General features: G+C 33.1%; 1 protein-coding gene across 5 annotated transcripts in view; it reads left to right on the top strand.

The window, feature by feature from the left end:
- Nucleotides 1-18718, top strand: part of LOC129268042 (fibrillin-2-like) — a 180535-nt gene that overhangs the window by 50249 nt on the left and 111568 nt on the right. For 3 of the 5 annotated variants that reach the window (XM_064115326.1, XM_064115327.1, XM_064115325.1), the window contains exons 26-34: nucleotides 1374-1499; nucleotides 2178-2300; nucleotides 7324-7443; nucleotides 9028-9150; nucleotides 10668-10916; nucleotides 12535-12663; nucleotides 13716-13844; nucleotides 15538-15660; nucleotides 17688-17800. In XM_064115326.1, the coding sequence (XP_063971396.1) occupies nucleotides 1374-1499; nucleotides 2178-2300; nucleotides 7324-7443; nucleotides 9028-9150; nucleotides 10668-10916; nucleotides 12535-12663; nucleotides 13716-13844; nucleotides 15538-15660; nucleotides 17688-17800 (1235 nt within the window). The remainder of the gene's footprint in view (nucleotides 1-1373; nucleotides 1500-2177; nucleotides 2301-7323; nucleotides 7444-9027; nucleotides 9151-10667; nucleotides 10917-12534; nucleotides 12664-13715; nucleotides 13845-15537; nucleotides 15661-17687; nucleotides 17801-18718) is intronic. The other 2 variants (XM_064115330.1, XM_064115329.1) reach the window with 2 other exon arrangements.

Below are 18718 nucleotides of genomic sequence, written 5' to 3'. Positions count from 1 at the left end.
GTTGTAGAGTATGAAAATTAGCTTTCTATTGATGTATATTTTCATAAATATTTACTCATGTTAAGAAGATATATCTCTGATCAATGGAAACCTTCAAGTTTGGCAAACTATAAGTGTACAGGCTATTCATTCCCAGATTTTTACAAAATATGAGAATAAGCTACTTATAACCCCTTTGTCAAAGAATAATTGTACAGGCCCAATACTCTAAGCCTAGGCTATTTTTTTTTCAATGGCAAGGCAGGAAGTGCAGCTTAGGGAGCTTAGCTTTTGTGATTGATAGCATTGTTTAAATCAATGTAATTGGATTGTCGTGAGATTTGTGCCGATCGGCGTACTTGGCGAAGCAGCAAGTGTGCCAATCGGCGAACTTGGCGAACAAAGAGTTAAACGACTTGCATTCCACTGCTGTTTCTCCTCGGATTCGGGCTGATCCAGTGCGCATCACAGGAAGTATAGGTTAACTTTTCGCGAGTGTTTCGGCTATCGAAAAATCAATCTTTTTTGCTTTCAGAATTCAGTGTGTTATACCTCATTTTGTTTACTTCTATTCATCTTGTCGGTTTATCAAAAATGATATTCAGAAGTGAATTTCACCATAATTCCATTTTCATATTAGCACTGTTAACTCAACAACTACTGAGTTCACTTACTAGAATTTGAAGTTGGAGCCATGACAAAAAAACAAAATGAAAAGCAGCGAACGATGCAATGACCAACACAGAACTTCAATAAATGCATGTGACAAGAAATGCATACATAGCACATAGTTATATACATACACCGTGAGCATAGCGTTGTGCCTTGAGCTTTGTAAGGGCCAAGCCAGAAGTAGCCTGACACAGTGACGTCATAGAATCATGATTCAAATCATGATTACGTTTTATACGACCTTTTTCGTTCGTCATTCTACAGAAATGTCTTTCCAAACGCCCCTTTTTCCATGTTTTATGTTTGTTATTTGAAAGATTTATTTATGGCTAGTTTCTTTAGTTGAAAAACACTGTTAACCTTATTGGTTTACCTGATGAAGCCAATCCGCAGTACTCTCATAGGTCAAAATGTAAATAACAAACATCTCAATCTGAAATGACCTTGTCTAAGTAAAAGTGCATAGGAACTTTGACAATCTTACCAGTTGCTCCAAATGATCTCCAAATACTTTGTTAAAGCATACTATTAAAGCATACTATAAAACATAAACATTTGGAAATTCCATTTCCATTGCTGATGTAACATTTCACTTTTTAGTGTGTACAATGTTTTTTTCAGACACTGGGTATGACTTTAGCACAGTGTTATAGCTTGAAAGCTGTCATTGCTAGGTATTGATAACGTCTAGACTGAATTAATATCTCATCCTCTTCTTTTAGATATTGATGAATGCAGTGGGAACAATACATGTGAGTCAGATAATCTGTGTGAGAACTTTGATGGAGGATATAATTGTACCTGCAATTCTGGATATGAACTTGATGCAAATGGAAGAACATGCTCAGGTAAATTTTGATATAGATAAATTTGATTGTTGATAGTAGTGAAAAATTGTAATATTGTTTTTTATTTATGCAGGGTAAATACTTCAGTTATGAAAGCTATTTATTAACAGGCCCTGCATAATATTACCCCTGTCAAGAGCAAGAAAGGCAGAAGGTTCCTTGTTTTGGAAGTCTTTGCTGAGTATTGAATCCATGACCTCTTGTTCATGAGGCCAGTGCTCTACCACTAAGCCACCATGCCTTTTATCAGGGTTATGAGTCATACTTCTTAGAACTTTTGTTCCTTGAAGTGAAGGTGAATGACGTAGGATAACAGGAAGTGAAACTACATAATACATAACAATATCTTGAGAGGCTTGTGGGTCAAGCACTTTTTCCTATATACAAGATAGCTTGGGCCATATGTAATAATTTCAAAGTCAAAGAAATATTCAATTTTACAAGAATACAATTTGCAGGATTAATCAGTAGAACTACAAGTGATCGCAGGAAATGTGTAGGGTTTAAATGAGGTTTGTAAATACTATGATTAATGCAAGTGTTTGAGTTCACTATCGTGCACCAATCTGTCAGGATAAACATGAAGGACTAGCATTGCATGTAGGGTACAAACTGTGCACATTTATCATGAAATTTAATTATTGACATCTTTCTGTTTATTTCTCAATTTTTTGATAGATATTGATGAATGTCAACTAGGTTCTCATAGCTGTGATATGAATGCTACATGTATAAACTCTGAAGGAAACTACACTTGTTCTTGTAATTCTGGCTTCATGGGAGATGGAAATACATGTATTGGTAATGCAACAAGATTCTTCTTTTTTCAATATTTTCTCTAAATATCTGTTTATTTGTCAAATCTCCATATTACCACTGCCACCATATTTATTTAGAAAAAAAAAGTTAATATAATGATTATAATTAATTTTGGAGATCTGCTGAGTGCTTGAAGATACTAATTGTGATTGAAAATTAACAAAGGAATATACTCAAAGACAAGATTATAGATATAACACTATTTGAGACCTAAGTCGAATCTCTCTTTTATAATTATTTTTGAAATGAGTAATAAGATGATTGCATTAGGGCAATTCCATAAAATATGTACGTCCAACCCCCTATACGTGGGACCTTCATGAAATTTTCAGATTTGAATTCTGGTTCTAATTTTGACAGTCTGTAATGCTCTCAAATGACCATGACTTGGTCAATTTAATATGCAGTGAAGTAAGACTTGAGAAAAATGGGGGTCGGACGTACAAAAAGGTTGATCATTTTATGGAATTGCCCATTTTTAGTTTTAAATATCCCTGAGTATATACAGCATGTATTAACACACAATTTGCAATATGTTTAGTAAAGAAACACACAGTTTGCAATAGGTTTTAGTAAAGGAACACACAGTTTGCAAAAAGTTTTAGTTCAGTAAAGGAACACACAGTTTGCAATACGTTTTTGTAAAGGAACACACAGTTTGCAAAAAGTTTAAGTAAAGGAACACACAGTTTGCAATACGTTTTAGTAAAGGAATACACAGTTTGCAATACGTTTTAATAAAGGAATACACAGTTTGCAATACGTTGTAGTAAAGGAATACACAATTTGCAATATGTTTTAGTAAAGAAACACACAGTTTGCAATAGGTTTTAGTAAAGGAACACACAGTTTGCAAAAAGTTTTAGTAAAGGAACACACAGTTTGCAATACGTTTTTGTAAAGGAACACACAGCATGCAAAAAGTTTAAGTAAAGGAACACACAGTTTGCAATACGTTTTAGTAAAGGAATACACAGTTTGCAATACGTTTTAATAAAGGAATACACAGTTTGCAATACGTTGTAGTAAAGGAATACACAATTTGCAATATGTTTTAGTAAAGAAACACACAGTTTGCAATAGGTTTTAGTAAAGGAACACACAGTTTGCAAAAAGTTTTAGTAAAGGAACACACAGTTTGCAATACGTTTTTGTAAAGGAACACACAGTTTGCAAAAAGTTTTAGTAAAGGAACACACAGTTTGCAATACGTTTTAGTAAAGGAATACACAGTTTGCAATACGTTTTAATAAAGGAATACACAGTTTGCAATACGTTGTAGTAAAGGAATACACAGTTTGCAATACGTTTTAGTAAAGGAACACACAGTTTGCAATACGTTTTTGTAAAGGAACACACAGTTTGCAAAAAAATTTAGTAAAGGAACACACAGTTTGCAATACGTTTTAGTAAAGGAACACACAATTTGCAATACGTTGTAGTGAAGGAACACACAGTTTGCAATACGTTTTAGTAAAGGAACACACAGTTTGCAATACGTTTTTGTAAAGGAACACACAGTTTGCAATACGTTTTTGTAAAGGAACACACAGTTTGCAAAAAGTTTTAGTAAAGGAACACACAGTTTGCAATACGTTTTAGTAAAGGAATACACAGTTTGCAATACGTTTTAATAAAGGAATACACAGTTTGCAATACGTTGTAGTAAAGGAATACACAGTTTGCAATACGTTTTAGTAAAGGAACACACAGTTTGCAATACGTTTTTGTAAAGGAACACACAGTTTGCAAAAAAATTTAGTAAAGGAACACACAGTTTGCAATACGTTTTAGTAAAGGAACACACAATTTGCAATACGTTGTAGTGAAGGAACACACAGTTTGCAATACGTTTTAGTAAAGGAACACACAGTTTGCAATACGTTTTTGTAAAGGAACACACAGTTTGCAATACGTTTTTGTAAAGGAACACACAGTTTGCAAAAAGTTTTAGTAAAGGAACACACAGTTTGCAATACGTTTTAGTAAAGGAACACACAGTTTGCAATACGTTTTAGTAAAGGAACACACAGTTTGCAATACGTTTTAGTAAAGGAACACAAAGTTTGCAAAAAGTTTTAGTAAAGGAACACACAATTTGCAATACGTTGTAGTGAAGGAACACACAGTTTGCAATACGTTTTAGTAAAGGAACACACAGTTTGCAATACGTTTTTGTAAAGGAACACACAGTTTGAAATACGTTTTAGTAAAGGAACACATTTTTGCAATAAGTTGTAGTGAAGGAACACACAGTTTGCAATACATTTTAGTAAAGGAACACACAGTTTGCAGTACGTTTTAGTAAAGGAACACACAGTTTGCAATACGTTTTAGTAAAGGAACACACAGTTTGCAATACGTTTTTGTAAAGGAACACACAGTTTGCAATACGTTTTTGTAAAGGAACACACAGTTTGCAAAAAGTTTTAGTAAAGGAACACACAGTTTGCAATAAGCATTAGTAAAGGAACACACATATGCTTTTCACACTGTACTTTTTTTCCTTTACACCAAGAAATTGAGTAAAGGAACACACAGTTTGCAATACGCATTAGTAAAGGTACACACATATGCTTTTCACACTGTACTTTTTTTCCTTAACCCACTTTGGTTTTACACTACGTTGTAGCAAAGTGGGCTAGCACTGTAAATAGTATGGTAATATTTGGCCCTGCAAAAAAGCAGGGTAAGCCGGCTTATTGTTGTGCTAGCACCACAATTGCGGTGCTAAGAGTGCTAAGAGATGCAGTGTGAAACGAAACTGGGCTAAGGAAAAGTGGGGCTAAGCAATAGCCAATCACAGAAGTCAAAATTGCACGTTAATCATGCTCTGAATGGTAAAATCATCAATATTCATGAGCTGTGGGATAGTCCGGGGTTAAGGCGTTAACCCCGGCTAAGCAGATAGTATGGGGTTAAAGGTCAAGTCCACCCCAGGAAAATGCTGGCTTGAATTAATAGAGAAAATCAAACTAGCATAGTGCTGAAAATTTCATCAAAATCGGATGTAAAATAAGAAAGTTATGACATTTTAAAGTTTCGCTTATTTTTCACAAAACAGTGATATGCACAACTACAATGTAGGTGAGTCAGTCGATGATGTCCATCACTCACTATTTCTTTTGTTTTTTATTGTTTGAATTATACAATATTTCATTTTTTATAGATTTGACAATAAGGACCAACTTGTCTGAACCATATAGTATTAAACAATGCTAATTCCACATGTTCAGGGAGGAATTAATCGTTGCATCACTTGACAATGAGGAGAAAATTAGAATATTTCATATTTCATTATAATAAAATACAAAAGAAATAGTGAGTGGATGACGTCATAGTCTCCTCATTTGCATACCAGCCAGGATGTGCATATAACTGTTTTGTGTAATTAAGCGAAACTTTAAAATGTCATAACTTTCTTATTTTACATCCGATTTTGATGAAATTTTCAGTGTTATGCTTGTTGGATTTTTCTCTTTTTATTCAAATCAACTTTTTGTTGGGGTGGATTTGTCCTTTAAGAAAGACAGTGTGAATCCAATAAAAGATAGTATGGGGTTAAGGATAGTCCGGGGTTAAGGATAGTATGGGGTTAAGGAAATGCAATGTAAAAAATATAACAGTTTGCAATACGTTTTAGCTTTAGAAGAGAATGATCATGAAGTAGAGTTTGTTACCCAGGCCTGTTAGGAACAAATTTACTCATGATTTGATATTACGAGAGGTTGAGGCTTGATCTTTGAAGGGAATTGATGTTCAGTGATCAAAGACTTTTTTCTTCTTGTTTGTTATCATTCAAATGTGTTGAAGATTTATAGGTACAGTGTAATGTAAATGCTAATCTGTATATTTTAAATGAAGATAAACCTAGAAATGACTAAAGAAGATGATCACTAAACTGATCATACTATATTTAGAAGATTTTGTGTAATGTACTGTATGTAAAATGTTTTTTTAAATATTGTCTGAAAGTATTTGCAAATATATAAAATGTGAAGTTTTCATATTTATTGGTATCGCTGGGTATGTAGGTCAAGTCCACCCCAACGTAAAGTTTATTTGTATTAGAAATTTAAAAAGTAAACAAGCACAACGCTGAAAATCTTGAAATATCTGATGTAAAATAATTAACTTATGAAATGGTAAAATATTGCCTTTTTTCACAGAACATTTTTATGCGCAACATAGTGCAAAGTATGAGAGTCGATGTCATGCACTATTTCCTTTGTATTTTATTAGGTGAATTATGCAGTATTTCAGTTTTTTTCAGATTTGACAATAAAGAGACTCTTCATGAAATCACAATACATTACAACAATTGTAATTGCAAAAGGTCAAGGAGCTAGAATCAAACTATTATGTACATGTATGTTTACATAATAATCAGTAGGAAATTATAGTATTTATAATTTTATGAATTCATATTTCTTATAATTAGTATTGAAATAATGGGTGACGTAATTGGTAACCTCGTTTGCATGCCAACCAGGATGTGATATAACTGTTTTGTGAAATGAAGCAAACTTTCCAATGTCATAAATTTGATATTATACATCTGATTTTGTTTTGATTTCCAATGCAAAGCTTTTATGATTTTTCTCTTTCTATTGGAATCACCATTTTGTTGGGGTGGACTTTGTTTTTAATAGTTTTAGGTCCCATCTTGATAAGAATTTCAATTGATCCTTTCAACTACAACTATGGAAAGCCAACAACACCAACATCTGAAATGCAAGTTTGTTAAAAATGTTTTCTAGATATGATGTAAGCTCATGCATTCTTGTTTGTTTAAAAAGGATATTGTGCAAATTTTCATTACCAATAATTATGATAATAATGGATATTCATATCGTTGAGTGGATCAATCGTATCTGTTTGTAAGATGGAACCCTGGTATGGAAGATGTGAGGAAATTTCAAATTTGTTTCCAACACATCCTCTTAATTGTTGCTGGGGCTTACTTTAATATCATACTTTTCTTTAATATGACTTCTTCCTACAGATGTGGATGAGTGCATGTCTCAAACTCCATGCTCCATGAATGCAAATTGTACAGATATAACAGGCTCATTCACCTGCACATGTCATTCTGGATACACTGGAGATGGATTCAATTGTGTTGGTATGAAGATTCACAGATTTATTTGATTGAAGTACACAGACACTTAACAGAGATGTTTTAATTTAAAAGTTACTCTTTCTAATATATTCAACAAGTAAGGGATTTAGAACAATTCTGAGATTCAGCTCAACAAAAGAATTATTTTTTTCTTTGATAATGGGGTAATAACCCGGCATCACATTATGTCATCAGATGGCTCTCTAAAAAGACTCTGACTTGCTTAAAGATCAATTTGAAATAAGTGGAAATTATTATTTATGAAAGGAGTTTACTATTCTATAAAAAAAGAATAAGGATAAAAATTTTATTCAATTTCATGTAGACGAAATTAATTTTCTAAAAGACGATATAGTAATGTCGAATACTTTCTGAGATAAGTCAAGTCTATACATAGCAAACACTTTTATGAATATTTATTTAAAATGAAGAGGGAACTATCTCAATTCTTTTCAATTAAAGGGTAAATACATGTTTAAGGGTTTCTGAATTATATAAAGTTAGAAATATAATGATAAAGTGCATTGAAATGTCAATATAATGCGCTATATAAATGTAACATGTATTGTATACAAAAACTAGAGATTTTCCTTGAAATACGTCTGCGCTGTAATCTGAGTAATTACTGCTGCCAAACTACAGCCGGGAGAAATAATATCCAAGTCCTTTGGAAGCACACAGAGACGTTATAATCATAATGTAATATGCGCTCTACAAGAACTGTATATTATTATCATTATCATTATTTATAAATAATTATAATAAGCCTAGCATTGACTTTCAAATGAATGTTAGTTTCTTGTACACAGAAGAATTGCACATTGTTAAAAAGGAAAGGAAAACTACATCTCCACCAAAGAAAATGTGTTATGCCAATATTTACTTCTTGTCACTGCTGAAAATGATTGTGATTTATTATCTATTATACTCCAACTTTCTATACTAACCATTTCTTATGTAATATGCAAAGTACCTGTACTTATTTTGTTGTATATGTGCAAACACAAAATCTATGAATGTATCCTTACTGATTTATATTTGAATGTTTTATCGAAAGTATCAATAAAATATCATTGAAATATAGAGAAGGTGCAAGATTAGTGATAATGAGTATGATATTTATTGTATCCCAGGAAAAAAGCCATAAAATATATTAGCATAAGTTTTAATGATCATTATCCACCGTTCAGTATGACACAATATTATGCAGCAAGTTAACTCTTTGTGCGCTGGACCATGAACCCATCTGTACTGAATTATTTTCAGGGAGGGAAACAATGCATTGTTTGTTGAGTGTGAAATGCGAAGTTCACATGGCACCAAGTGTGCATTGGTGCGAAGTACGTGTGGAAAGGGCTAATTATGCATAGGCTATGAATTTATCAGATTAAGGCACATTGTGTAATGTGCCCTTTTATTGCACTGGCAAATGAAGCCTACCAAAAAAATATGTTTATTAAATGCACTGCTAAAAGGCTCTTGCTAATGATGTAGGCCTAAATGTATTGTAAACTAAGAGGTGAAATCTGAGAAAAAAAATTTGTGAAAAGGGCTTATTTATATCTTTCTTTTTAATTTCTTTAATAGATATCGATGAATGTGAACTTGGAAGCAATAACTGTCATATGAATGCTGACTGTATCAACAATAATGGAAGCTTCTATTGTCTTTGTGATCCTGGCTTTTCAGGAGATGGACTTACATGTGAAAGTAATGTGATCTTAATTACCATTTTATCCTATTAATGCTATGTGTTATTCCATGTTTGGTGTTTGTGCTGAGGTTGGTGTTGAAAAATGCAACTGCCTTTTCTATCTCTATTAAAAAATAATTGATCTCAATCATGTGATAGATAGCTTAACAAAGAGTGTGATTTTCACTTCAAAGTACCATTTTCAATTTAAAGTCCAATCCTATTTCATAACGATATACAATTATTGTAAATACCATGGAAACGTTAATAAAAGCCCTGTTATGGTGATAACCATATTTGCAAGTTGGCATGTATTTAAGTCATTATGATATGGGCTCCTGGTGTAATAAAAGGGTTAGAAACCAGCACCAAACCCCAGCACCCAGAAGGTTAACACCAAACTTGAAATGGCCCATTGTATATCATTACCTGTTCTAAAAAAATGGTTACAATTTTAGATGTTAGCCAGTGCTGACCCTGTAAAAATGTATGCATGTCCAACTATGCTGGTTGAGCATAATAATATGGTATGGGTGACATGGTTGGATGTTACTAACACTTGAATCAAGATAATTATTGGCCTATTATTTTTTAAATAATGTACATGTAGAAGTAAAATCTGAGAGAAAATGGTCTCTTTCTGAACCAATTGAATGTTTGGTATCTTTCAATGTATTTTATTGTGACCAAAGAGTTTTTGATTAGTTTTATGAGGTTAAATTGTGCAAAGAAATCTTGAAGTTTGTGAAAATAAGTAGTATGAATTGAACAATTTCACAAGCATCTTGCCATATAAAGGCATTATCTTTTCTGGGCCTTATGAAACAAAACATATCAATTGATGAGTTCATGTTTGTGATAAGTTCAACTTATAGATCAGTGCAGCTTATCATAGATATCAGTCCTGAAATTCATTGCTAGGGTAAGGTTTTGTCTGGAAGGATTCTCTTCTTACAAATAGTTATGGTTGATCCAATCAACTGTAACTATGGAAAGCCAGCAATACCAACGTCTAAATACATGTTTTTATCTATAAATGCATCATTGTCTAGACAATTCAGTGTGGTTCCTCTTTGTTTACAATAGTACATTGTGCAAATTTCCTGTAGGAAAAATGATGGATTATGTTGAGAGGGTCAGTCACAAGTCCTTGTATGACAGAAATCAGGTTATTGATCTGTTACTCTCCATGTCCATGCTTATCTTGCCAATGTGATGTTAAAGACAGATTTTGATGAGGCTTTGCTTAGTAAAACCACAAATTTTGACCAGAGTTTAGATTAAACCCATTTTCAGAATATGGATGAAGATTAAGATAGTGTTAGTGAAGATCAAACAGCATTTAGACCAACTTACAACAAGTGGGTTTAGTTCCTTTAGTGTTAGACTATCTGAGATTAAGAAGTAGGCCTATTGCGTGTAAAAAGTGAACAATATTGCTCCTTTGTGGATGAGCACAATATATAAAGTAGGTAAGAGTAGTGATATTAATAACAAAATATTATAATTGACTCTGTGTTTATATTTGATTTAGATATTGACGAATGTGACTCAATGCCTTGTGGAGAAAATGCTGACTGTACAGACGATGATGGTTCGTTCACATGCTCCTGTCAATTAGGATACCAAGGAGATCCTTATATGAGTTGCATCGACATCAATGAGTGCCAGAACCCAGCATTGTTCTCATGTCATGCACTCGCATCTTGTGTAAACACTCCTGGTAACTTCACGTGTGAATGTGATGAGGGCTACGAGGGTGATGGGACTAATGATTGCTCAGGTATGCATCTGTTATTTTATAGTATGAATGTAAATTTAGATTGTATATAATTGCTCAGAATGGGATACCAGTGATAATCCTTGAGCTTGGGCCAATATTGCATGAATTGTAGATGATTGCTAGATTGGCCATGAGTGGAATTCCTTGTATTTCAAGAAATAAGGGCATTATTATCAGCATATCCAGATTTGGTAAAAATCGTAAAATGAATTTAAACAGAATCCACCATAAAGATTATTAAAGATGATTGTAAATCTATTAAAAATTAAAATTATCAATGTGTCAAAATATAGATAGATGAGTAATTTCAGAGTAATAAACAAAAACAACATGGCATTCTGTTGGGTAGACTAGTCTTTTTCAAGCAATTCTAATAAACCTGCCCAAGTGTATTTTCTTGGTTTATGATTTTCAGCTGAGGATCTGAGTAGATTCCATTCACAGCATTTGGTTCACACAACAGAATATTTCTTTATCTTCTATTGGACTTTAAATATGCTTCTCTCCAATTAGTGCCTACTGTGGTTATGAAGACGTGACTTTTGCACTTAGTATCACATAGGTGCACATAACACATGAATGCAACTTATTGCTGATATTCTTAATCAGGGAAGGCACACTTTTGTTTATTCTGTAAAGAATGTATTCCCTAATTGTATGTTAAATTTTTGAATGGCTTTTTGCTTTGTTGTCTGTTTATGATCTTGAATATCAAATGTAATATTTATATTGATTGGGACAAACCCTTGTTAAAGGGGAAGTTTACCCTGAAGAAATGTTTTTTGTAAAAGTAGCAGAAAAAATAATAAAAAATATTGATGAATAAGGTTTGAGGATAATCCGTTAAAGTTTAATAAAGTTATTAGAATTTTAATTTTTGGATTTGTGACGTCATAAACAAGCAGCTGCCCCATATGTTATGTAATATAAAATGCATGAATTTCATTTTTTTAATGGTTTCTTATGACTTATTTTTGTTTTCTATTTATGAACGGGTCTGAAATGATTTATTGTTTATTAATATACAAAAGGTACAGTAAAAACCATTTAAATTTTTTGAGACAATAACATTTTGTTGATTTTTTTTACCATTCGCTATGTAGGAATGCTGCTCGCATACATGTATGATGTAATAAATCAAATGGTTTAAATTCTAATAACTTTTTAATTTTTTTGATGGATTTTTTCTCAAACCTTTGGCAATATTTTTTATTATTTTTTCTGTTATTCTTAAAATAAACTATTTGTCAGGGTGAACTTCCCATTTAAGCACTGGGCTTTTGTTTGTCCTCCACTTTTTAATATTTGTAAATGTTCTTTACTTGGGTTACCCATTGCTATTGTATATAGATATGTAAGTATGTCTATTTATTGTTTCCTTGATTTTTTTATTTGTGCCATAATTTTTCTTATTGAATTGTGGAGATAAATGAAATTGAATTGAAATGAACTATATATGCCCCAAACTACTGAAGATTAATCTACCTTTGTTAAATTGCTAATGGCAGTGGTGATTATGAATGCTCAGTTACTCTATACTCATTTAGCTTTCAATAAATTCATATAAATGATATTTAGATTTATGTTTTTCTTTTCTATCTTATGCATGTTCATGTAGATCGTAATGAATGTGATGACATCCTTGAGTTTTGTGGACCTTCTAGCACCTGTGTAAACTCTGACGGATCCTATGAATGTATGTGCCTTGAAGGTTTCTTGAAAGAGTCTGTGGACAGTAATTGTACTGGTAAGATGACATCTTAATAATGCCTCACATTTGGCGTGCATCAACTTAAGGGATAGAGCAATGTTGATTTGGCACTGCACAGTTGCTGCCAGCTCACAATCAATTGGGCAAAAAGATTTTTGGGAGTATTTCTGTTTCAGATTTCTATTTCAAACAGTACAATATGGATTTTCATGAATTTTTCTTTTGTTTGATTAGAGATCCTACTTTTCTGCTTTCTTAATAATAATAATAATGATAATATAGGTATATTTACCCAGGGTAGACACTTCAGTTTCGAAAACTGCTCTACCAGCGGGCCCTGCTATTATTATTATTACCCCGGCTTTAGCTTAATAACCATTTCCATGTTCTTCAATTTTCTGAACGTCACATTCCGTTTTCTTTGGTGAAATGTACAAAACATGTGATGAAGCATTTGTAAATCATGAAAATATAAGAAAAATCATAAATATCCATGGAGATAAAGCTAGGAAACACACGATGAACATTGCACAATTTAGCTCTTCAGAATTTTGCTTTGCTTTGTACACTTTGTCATATTTTTTGTAGTTGAATTATTATGGCCTGTAAATAGTGTTATGAGTGAAATTCCATGATGTCAGTATTCTTCCTAATTTCTTTAATTTTGTTTCATGTTTTGTTGCACTAAGGATTTTAGGTTTGAGCCAAAATTACTGTTTTAATGATAAAATGGATAAATGAATTTGTATATGCATATAATCAATTGATGGTTCATTTAATAAATACCTAATTGAGTAATTAATTGAGCAATTCAATTAATTGATATTTAGGAATAAATGAATAAGTAAATGAATAAATGATTGAATGAATTGATGAATGAGCTAAATCAAAGATGAAAAACAGGCCCTTTTCGCACCAAAGCTAAAGTGGGGAAGGGGTAGCAGCAGTACTAAGAAACATTTGTACTAAGAGCTGTTTAAATCTTATTATTGATATAATTGCAGATATGTTAAGTACAGGATTACATGAATGAATGCATGAACGAATGAGTGAAATAATGAAATGAATGAAATCGTTTTTTCTTACAGATTTTAATGAATGTGACACCGTTCAAAACACCTGTCCCCCTGATGTCTCTACATGCACTAACATAGATGGTGATTTCAACTGTACATGTGACGTAGGGTATGATAATGACACACCCAAATCTTGCATTGGTAAATCATTTTTTAATCATATTCCAACTAATTAATCAATTATCTCTCCTTTCTAATACTCTTACAATTTGATAAATCTCATCAAAATGTATCATTTCCTTTCATCAACTTTCTCCACAGTCTATAGTGCCAATGCATAAACTACTTTCGGTGACTGCATTTGATTTTATAGCTATTTCTGCTGTTGAGTACCTGTTTGTATGCCCTATTTGTAAGGGAAATGCCTGTAGTGATATGATTATTTGCTCATTGTTGTATTGTTTTTACAAATCATCCAAACAGGGTCAGGGCACATTGAAGATAAATAGGCCTTTAACATGTATTCTTTCATCTATTTTACAGGGCTTTATACAAGTATATGATTGAATATATTTAAGAGTACAATATACCTAAATCGGATGAGACCATTGTAGGCTCAGAAAGTTTGTGAGACGTATAACATCTAAGTTTAGATAAAAGCATTTGAAATAATTTTGGTAGATTTGTAGTTCTGAGGACACTTGTGAAAATAGTGATGATTTGATGGATCCATCCTTGTTTTTGTCTCGCCTGCGTAGCGGAGCGAGACACAGGTATCACTATTTCCGGCGTCGTCTGCGTCGTCGTCGTCAACAATTGTGTTGTACACCCAATAACTTTCTATAGCTTCGAGGTGGGATCACCAAATTCATACCAGAGGTCCATCTCCTGAAGGCACAGGTCAAGTTTGAATATGAGTCAAATTTGAATAAGGTCAAAGGTCAATGAACTTTCCATGACTGGCACTGTGCTGTGTTGTACACACAATTACTTTCTATAGCTTCGAGGTGAGATCGCCAAATTCATAACAGAGGTCCATCTCTTGAAGGTGCAGGTCAAGTTCAAATGTGAGCCGAATTTGAATAAGGTCAAAGGTCAATGAACTTTCCATGACTGGCACTGTGCTGTGCTCTACACACAATAACTTTCTATATCTTCGAGGTAGGATTGCCAAATTCATACAAGAGGTCCATCTCTTGAAGGTGCAGGTCAAGTTCAAATGTGAGTTGAATTTGATTAAGGTCAATGAACTTCCCATGACTGGCACTGTGCTGTGTTGTATACATAATAACTTTTTATATCTTCGAGGTAGGATTGCCAAATTCATACAAGAGGTCCATCTCTTGAAGGTGCAGGTCAAGTTCGAATGTGAGTTGAATTTGATTAAGGTCAAAGGTCAATGAACTTTCCATGACTGGCACTGTGCTGTGTTGTACACATAATAACTTTTTATATCTTCGAGGTAGGATTGCCAAATTCATACAAGAGGTCCATCTCTTGAAGGTGCAGGTCAAGTTCGAATGTGAGTTGAATTTGATTAAGTTGAAAGGTCAATGAACTTTCCATGACTGGCACTGTGCTGTGTTGTACACACAATAACTTTCTATAGCTTCGAGGTGGGATCGCCAAACTCGTAACAGAGGTCCATCTAAGTCATATAGCATACATGTAGTTTTGACATGCAGTCTCTTCATGACTGCAATATGCAGGCAAGACAACGCTTGGCGTTTGCCTTGTTCTTTCTTTTATAAATTCCTTCATTTTCCTCTTCCTTAAATATGAACTTATTCTAATCGGCAATTTTGGCTATTTTGTGAAGATTTTGTGATATAAGTGAATTGATTGCAATTGAATTGAATTGAGTTGAATTCCTAAATTATCTTTCTTCTTTTAGACATAAATGAGTGTGACGATGGTACAAACAACTGTACAGTCAGTGAAGATTGTATCAATGTTGTTGGAGGTTTTAGGTGTATTTGCAGCGAAAACTTCACTGAAATTGATGGAAGCTGTGAAGGTAATTTATTTTGCACTTTGTGGATTAAAATTATGTTCCAAATGATTTGGTCAGAAATGCTTGATTGCTCATACGAGCATGTAAGTAGCTGTAAGTGACGTAATAACATTCCACAGACCACAATGACACACAAATTAGCCCGCTTGCGAGACCATGCATTGTTAAATTCTGACAAGTGGCAAGGTTCAACCTTCAATTTAATTAAACAAATGAAATCATAAATGACCTGATGCAAAGGCATGTCAACATCTTTCATATGCTGTCCAAAAATTAGAACTCCCTCTCATGACAATAACAAAATTACAAATGAAAATCTCTCGCTTCTGATGTACAGTATAAACCAATCTCGACAAGATTTAGCCTATTTCCAGCCAAACAAAATAAATACATATTCCATTAATTTACAATAGCCATAACTTCTTACAATCTTATCTATTCTGAGTTCCAATCCCAGCCATGGAATTTATTAACAGTGTGTTGCCCTTAACCCTGGTGTAGTGAATGGATACTTGGTAGGATTGAATGCACTGAGTAATAGTGATAAAGGTGATATATAGAGCAATAGCAGGGGTAATTAAATTTGCTCTTTGTATCCTCTTTCATAAAAGTGCTAAAAATTTCCAGCTGCTACAATCATTTTATGTATTATTGATAATAAAATCCACAAACATTCTGTATGATTGGGAAGTTTTCAGCTTTTCCAAAATAGCTCACTTCAGGGCATTCAGCTTGCTTTTATAAACATGTGCTTTAGATTGGAACTAGATTAATGATAATGATAATAAGACAGCAATAAATCCTTGATATCAAGAAAATCTTTCTTTTAAAATTATTCACCACTACTTCGTCTAATCAAGTTTAGTTTCAGCAGTCGTTGTGTTTGGAGAAGACATGGTATGAGTACACCATTTCGGATGTGTACGATCTAGGGTATGATAATAATAATGATAATAATAATGGCATATTTACCCAGGGTGGCCACTTCAGTTCCTCTTCTCCTAGCGGGCCCTGTTACTGTTATTACCCCACTTCAGTTCCTCTTCTCCTAGCGGGCCCTGTTACTGTTATTACCCCAACTTTAGCTTGGCTGCCATATAGGCGCTCAAGCATTCAAGGAATTTCTTCCTACAGGGTACCAAATCACCTCACCTGGGTTGAGTGCAGCACTTTGTGAGTAAATTTCTTGCTGAAGGAAAACATGACATGGCTTGGAATTGAACCCATGTCCCTCAGATTGAAAGACGAGAGTCATAACCACTAGTCCACAACGTGCCTATATGCCAGTTCGTAGTTCCTTTCTGTGCATGATCAAAAGTTTCTATGCATGATCAGAGGAAGGTCATTTGTACTAAAGTGACATGGTGGTTTAAAAACTAATGAGATAAGCACCAACTTTGATGTCTTGATTATTCATGTATTCTTTTGAATTGTGGTTTTCATTTACATCCACAAAAAACAACAATGCGTCCACGAACATGACGAACGACTGGTATTTCACAGTTTGCCAAGTACATTGTGCAACATGCTATGATATGCATTCAAAGTAGGAATGCAACAAATACCTTCATAAAGTGTTCATTGGTGTGCTATTCTAGTCACCTGGTCTATTCAATTTCTTCACCCTGCTATGTAAGGCCAGCTAACGTAATATCTTGCTTTGAAATCTGCCTATCATAATGAAAGAAATGAAAGGTCATGTGACCAAAATTGTCCATGAGTAACTACGAACTGGTCTATTGGAATGTTTATATTAAATTTATATGCAGAGCAATTCACATGATTCATGCATACAAGACTTGAATAATGTAGATATTCAAATGAACAAAACTCTATTTTCTAGAACAACAAAATGTGGAGTGACTAAGTGGGTATGAAATGGAAATAATACATTATATACCAATAATATATCATTATTCATATCATTCTCTTAATTTATCTAATTATTATTATTACATGTAGCTTATTATCATTATTATTATCATCATTATCAGTACTATAATTGTCATTATGATTAAATTTTTTTTTAGCTTCATTATCTTTGGAATTGAGAGTGAGATTTGAAGCTATCCTGGGACTTGTTGTTCCAGCCAGCCCAACTGTTCTTGATTCTTCTGCAAATCTTAATCAATTTGAAGCAGATGTAAGTTAGCAATTGAATCAATTTGTACTTTCCGGCGATCATATGTTCCATATTCACTTTGTTTACGTTACGTATTTAGTTTTTTTAGGTGTTGTATATTGATTGTAAGTTGTTTTTTTTTCTTTTTTTTGTGTGTATAATTTGTATTTTGTTTTATTGGTGCCAGCACCAATAAGGCTTCTCTGCCTTCTAAGCTGTTTCCTCGTTTCATAAATTATTTTTATTTCTTGTATATTCCAATATGTTTTGGAAATGTTATTTTTAATATACGAACGAAATAAATGCATATGAATGAACTTAACTCTTGAAATAGTTTTAAAACTCCTTACTAATGTATGAATGAAATCCTGTGAATGTAGATTTTTTATGCATGTTCCTAATTCTAAAAACCATTTACACTTTGGTAAACGCTCATTATTCCGAAAGTGGTGAATTGCACAAACCAAGATGTCCATTCGTCTGAAAAAATGAGAAAGGGTTTTTTAATATAAACCTTTGTTGCATTTATTCCGAAACTTCAATTCATATTTTGTTTTGTATAAAAAAAAACATTTGAATAATAAACCTTATATTGTTTTCCAATTAACAAACCTTTGGAATATCAAACCTTACTTTATTTTGGTAATAGCAAATTAATCTTCATCTCAATAAGTTTTTGCTTACACGTATGAGGGAATTAGTAGATGAAAAACATGATTTGTTTTGGCTATCTGCTTGGTTATCCATTGATGCCATAGCTCATTGCAGCATCCTTCTATTTCTCTCCATCAGACATATGTTGGCTCATTCTCTTCCTAAATTTCTTGTGCTCTCATTTGAATTGAAACATACTACTCTGCTATTCAAATATATGTAAACAATAAACTAAGCTGTGCGTAATGAACAACAATATTTTGTAGTCATTTTATAGTTGTTTCT

The sequence above is a fragment of the Lytechinus pictus genome, unplaced genomic scaffold (genome assembly GCF_037042905.1).
Source record: "Lytechinus pictus isolate F3 Inbred unplaced genomic scaffold, Lp3.0 scaffold_27, whole genome shotgun sequence".
Lineage (NCBI taxonomy): Eukaryota > Metazoa > Echinodermata > Echinoidea > Temnopleuroida > Toxopneustidae > Lytechinus > Lytechinus pictus.
This window is presented reverse-complemented; position numbering and strand designations above follow the sequence as displayed.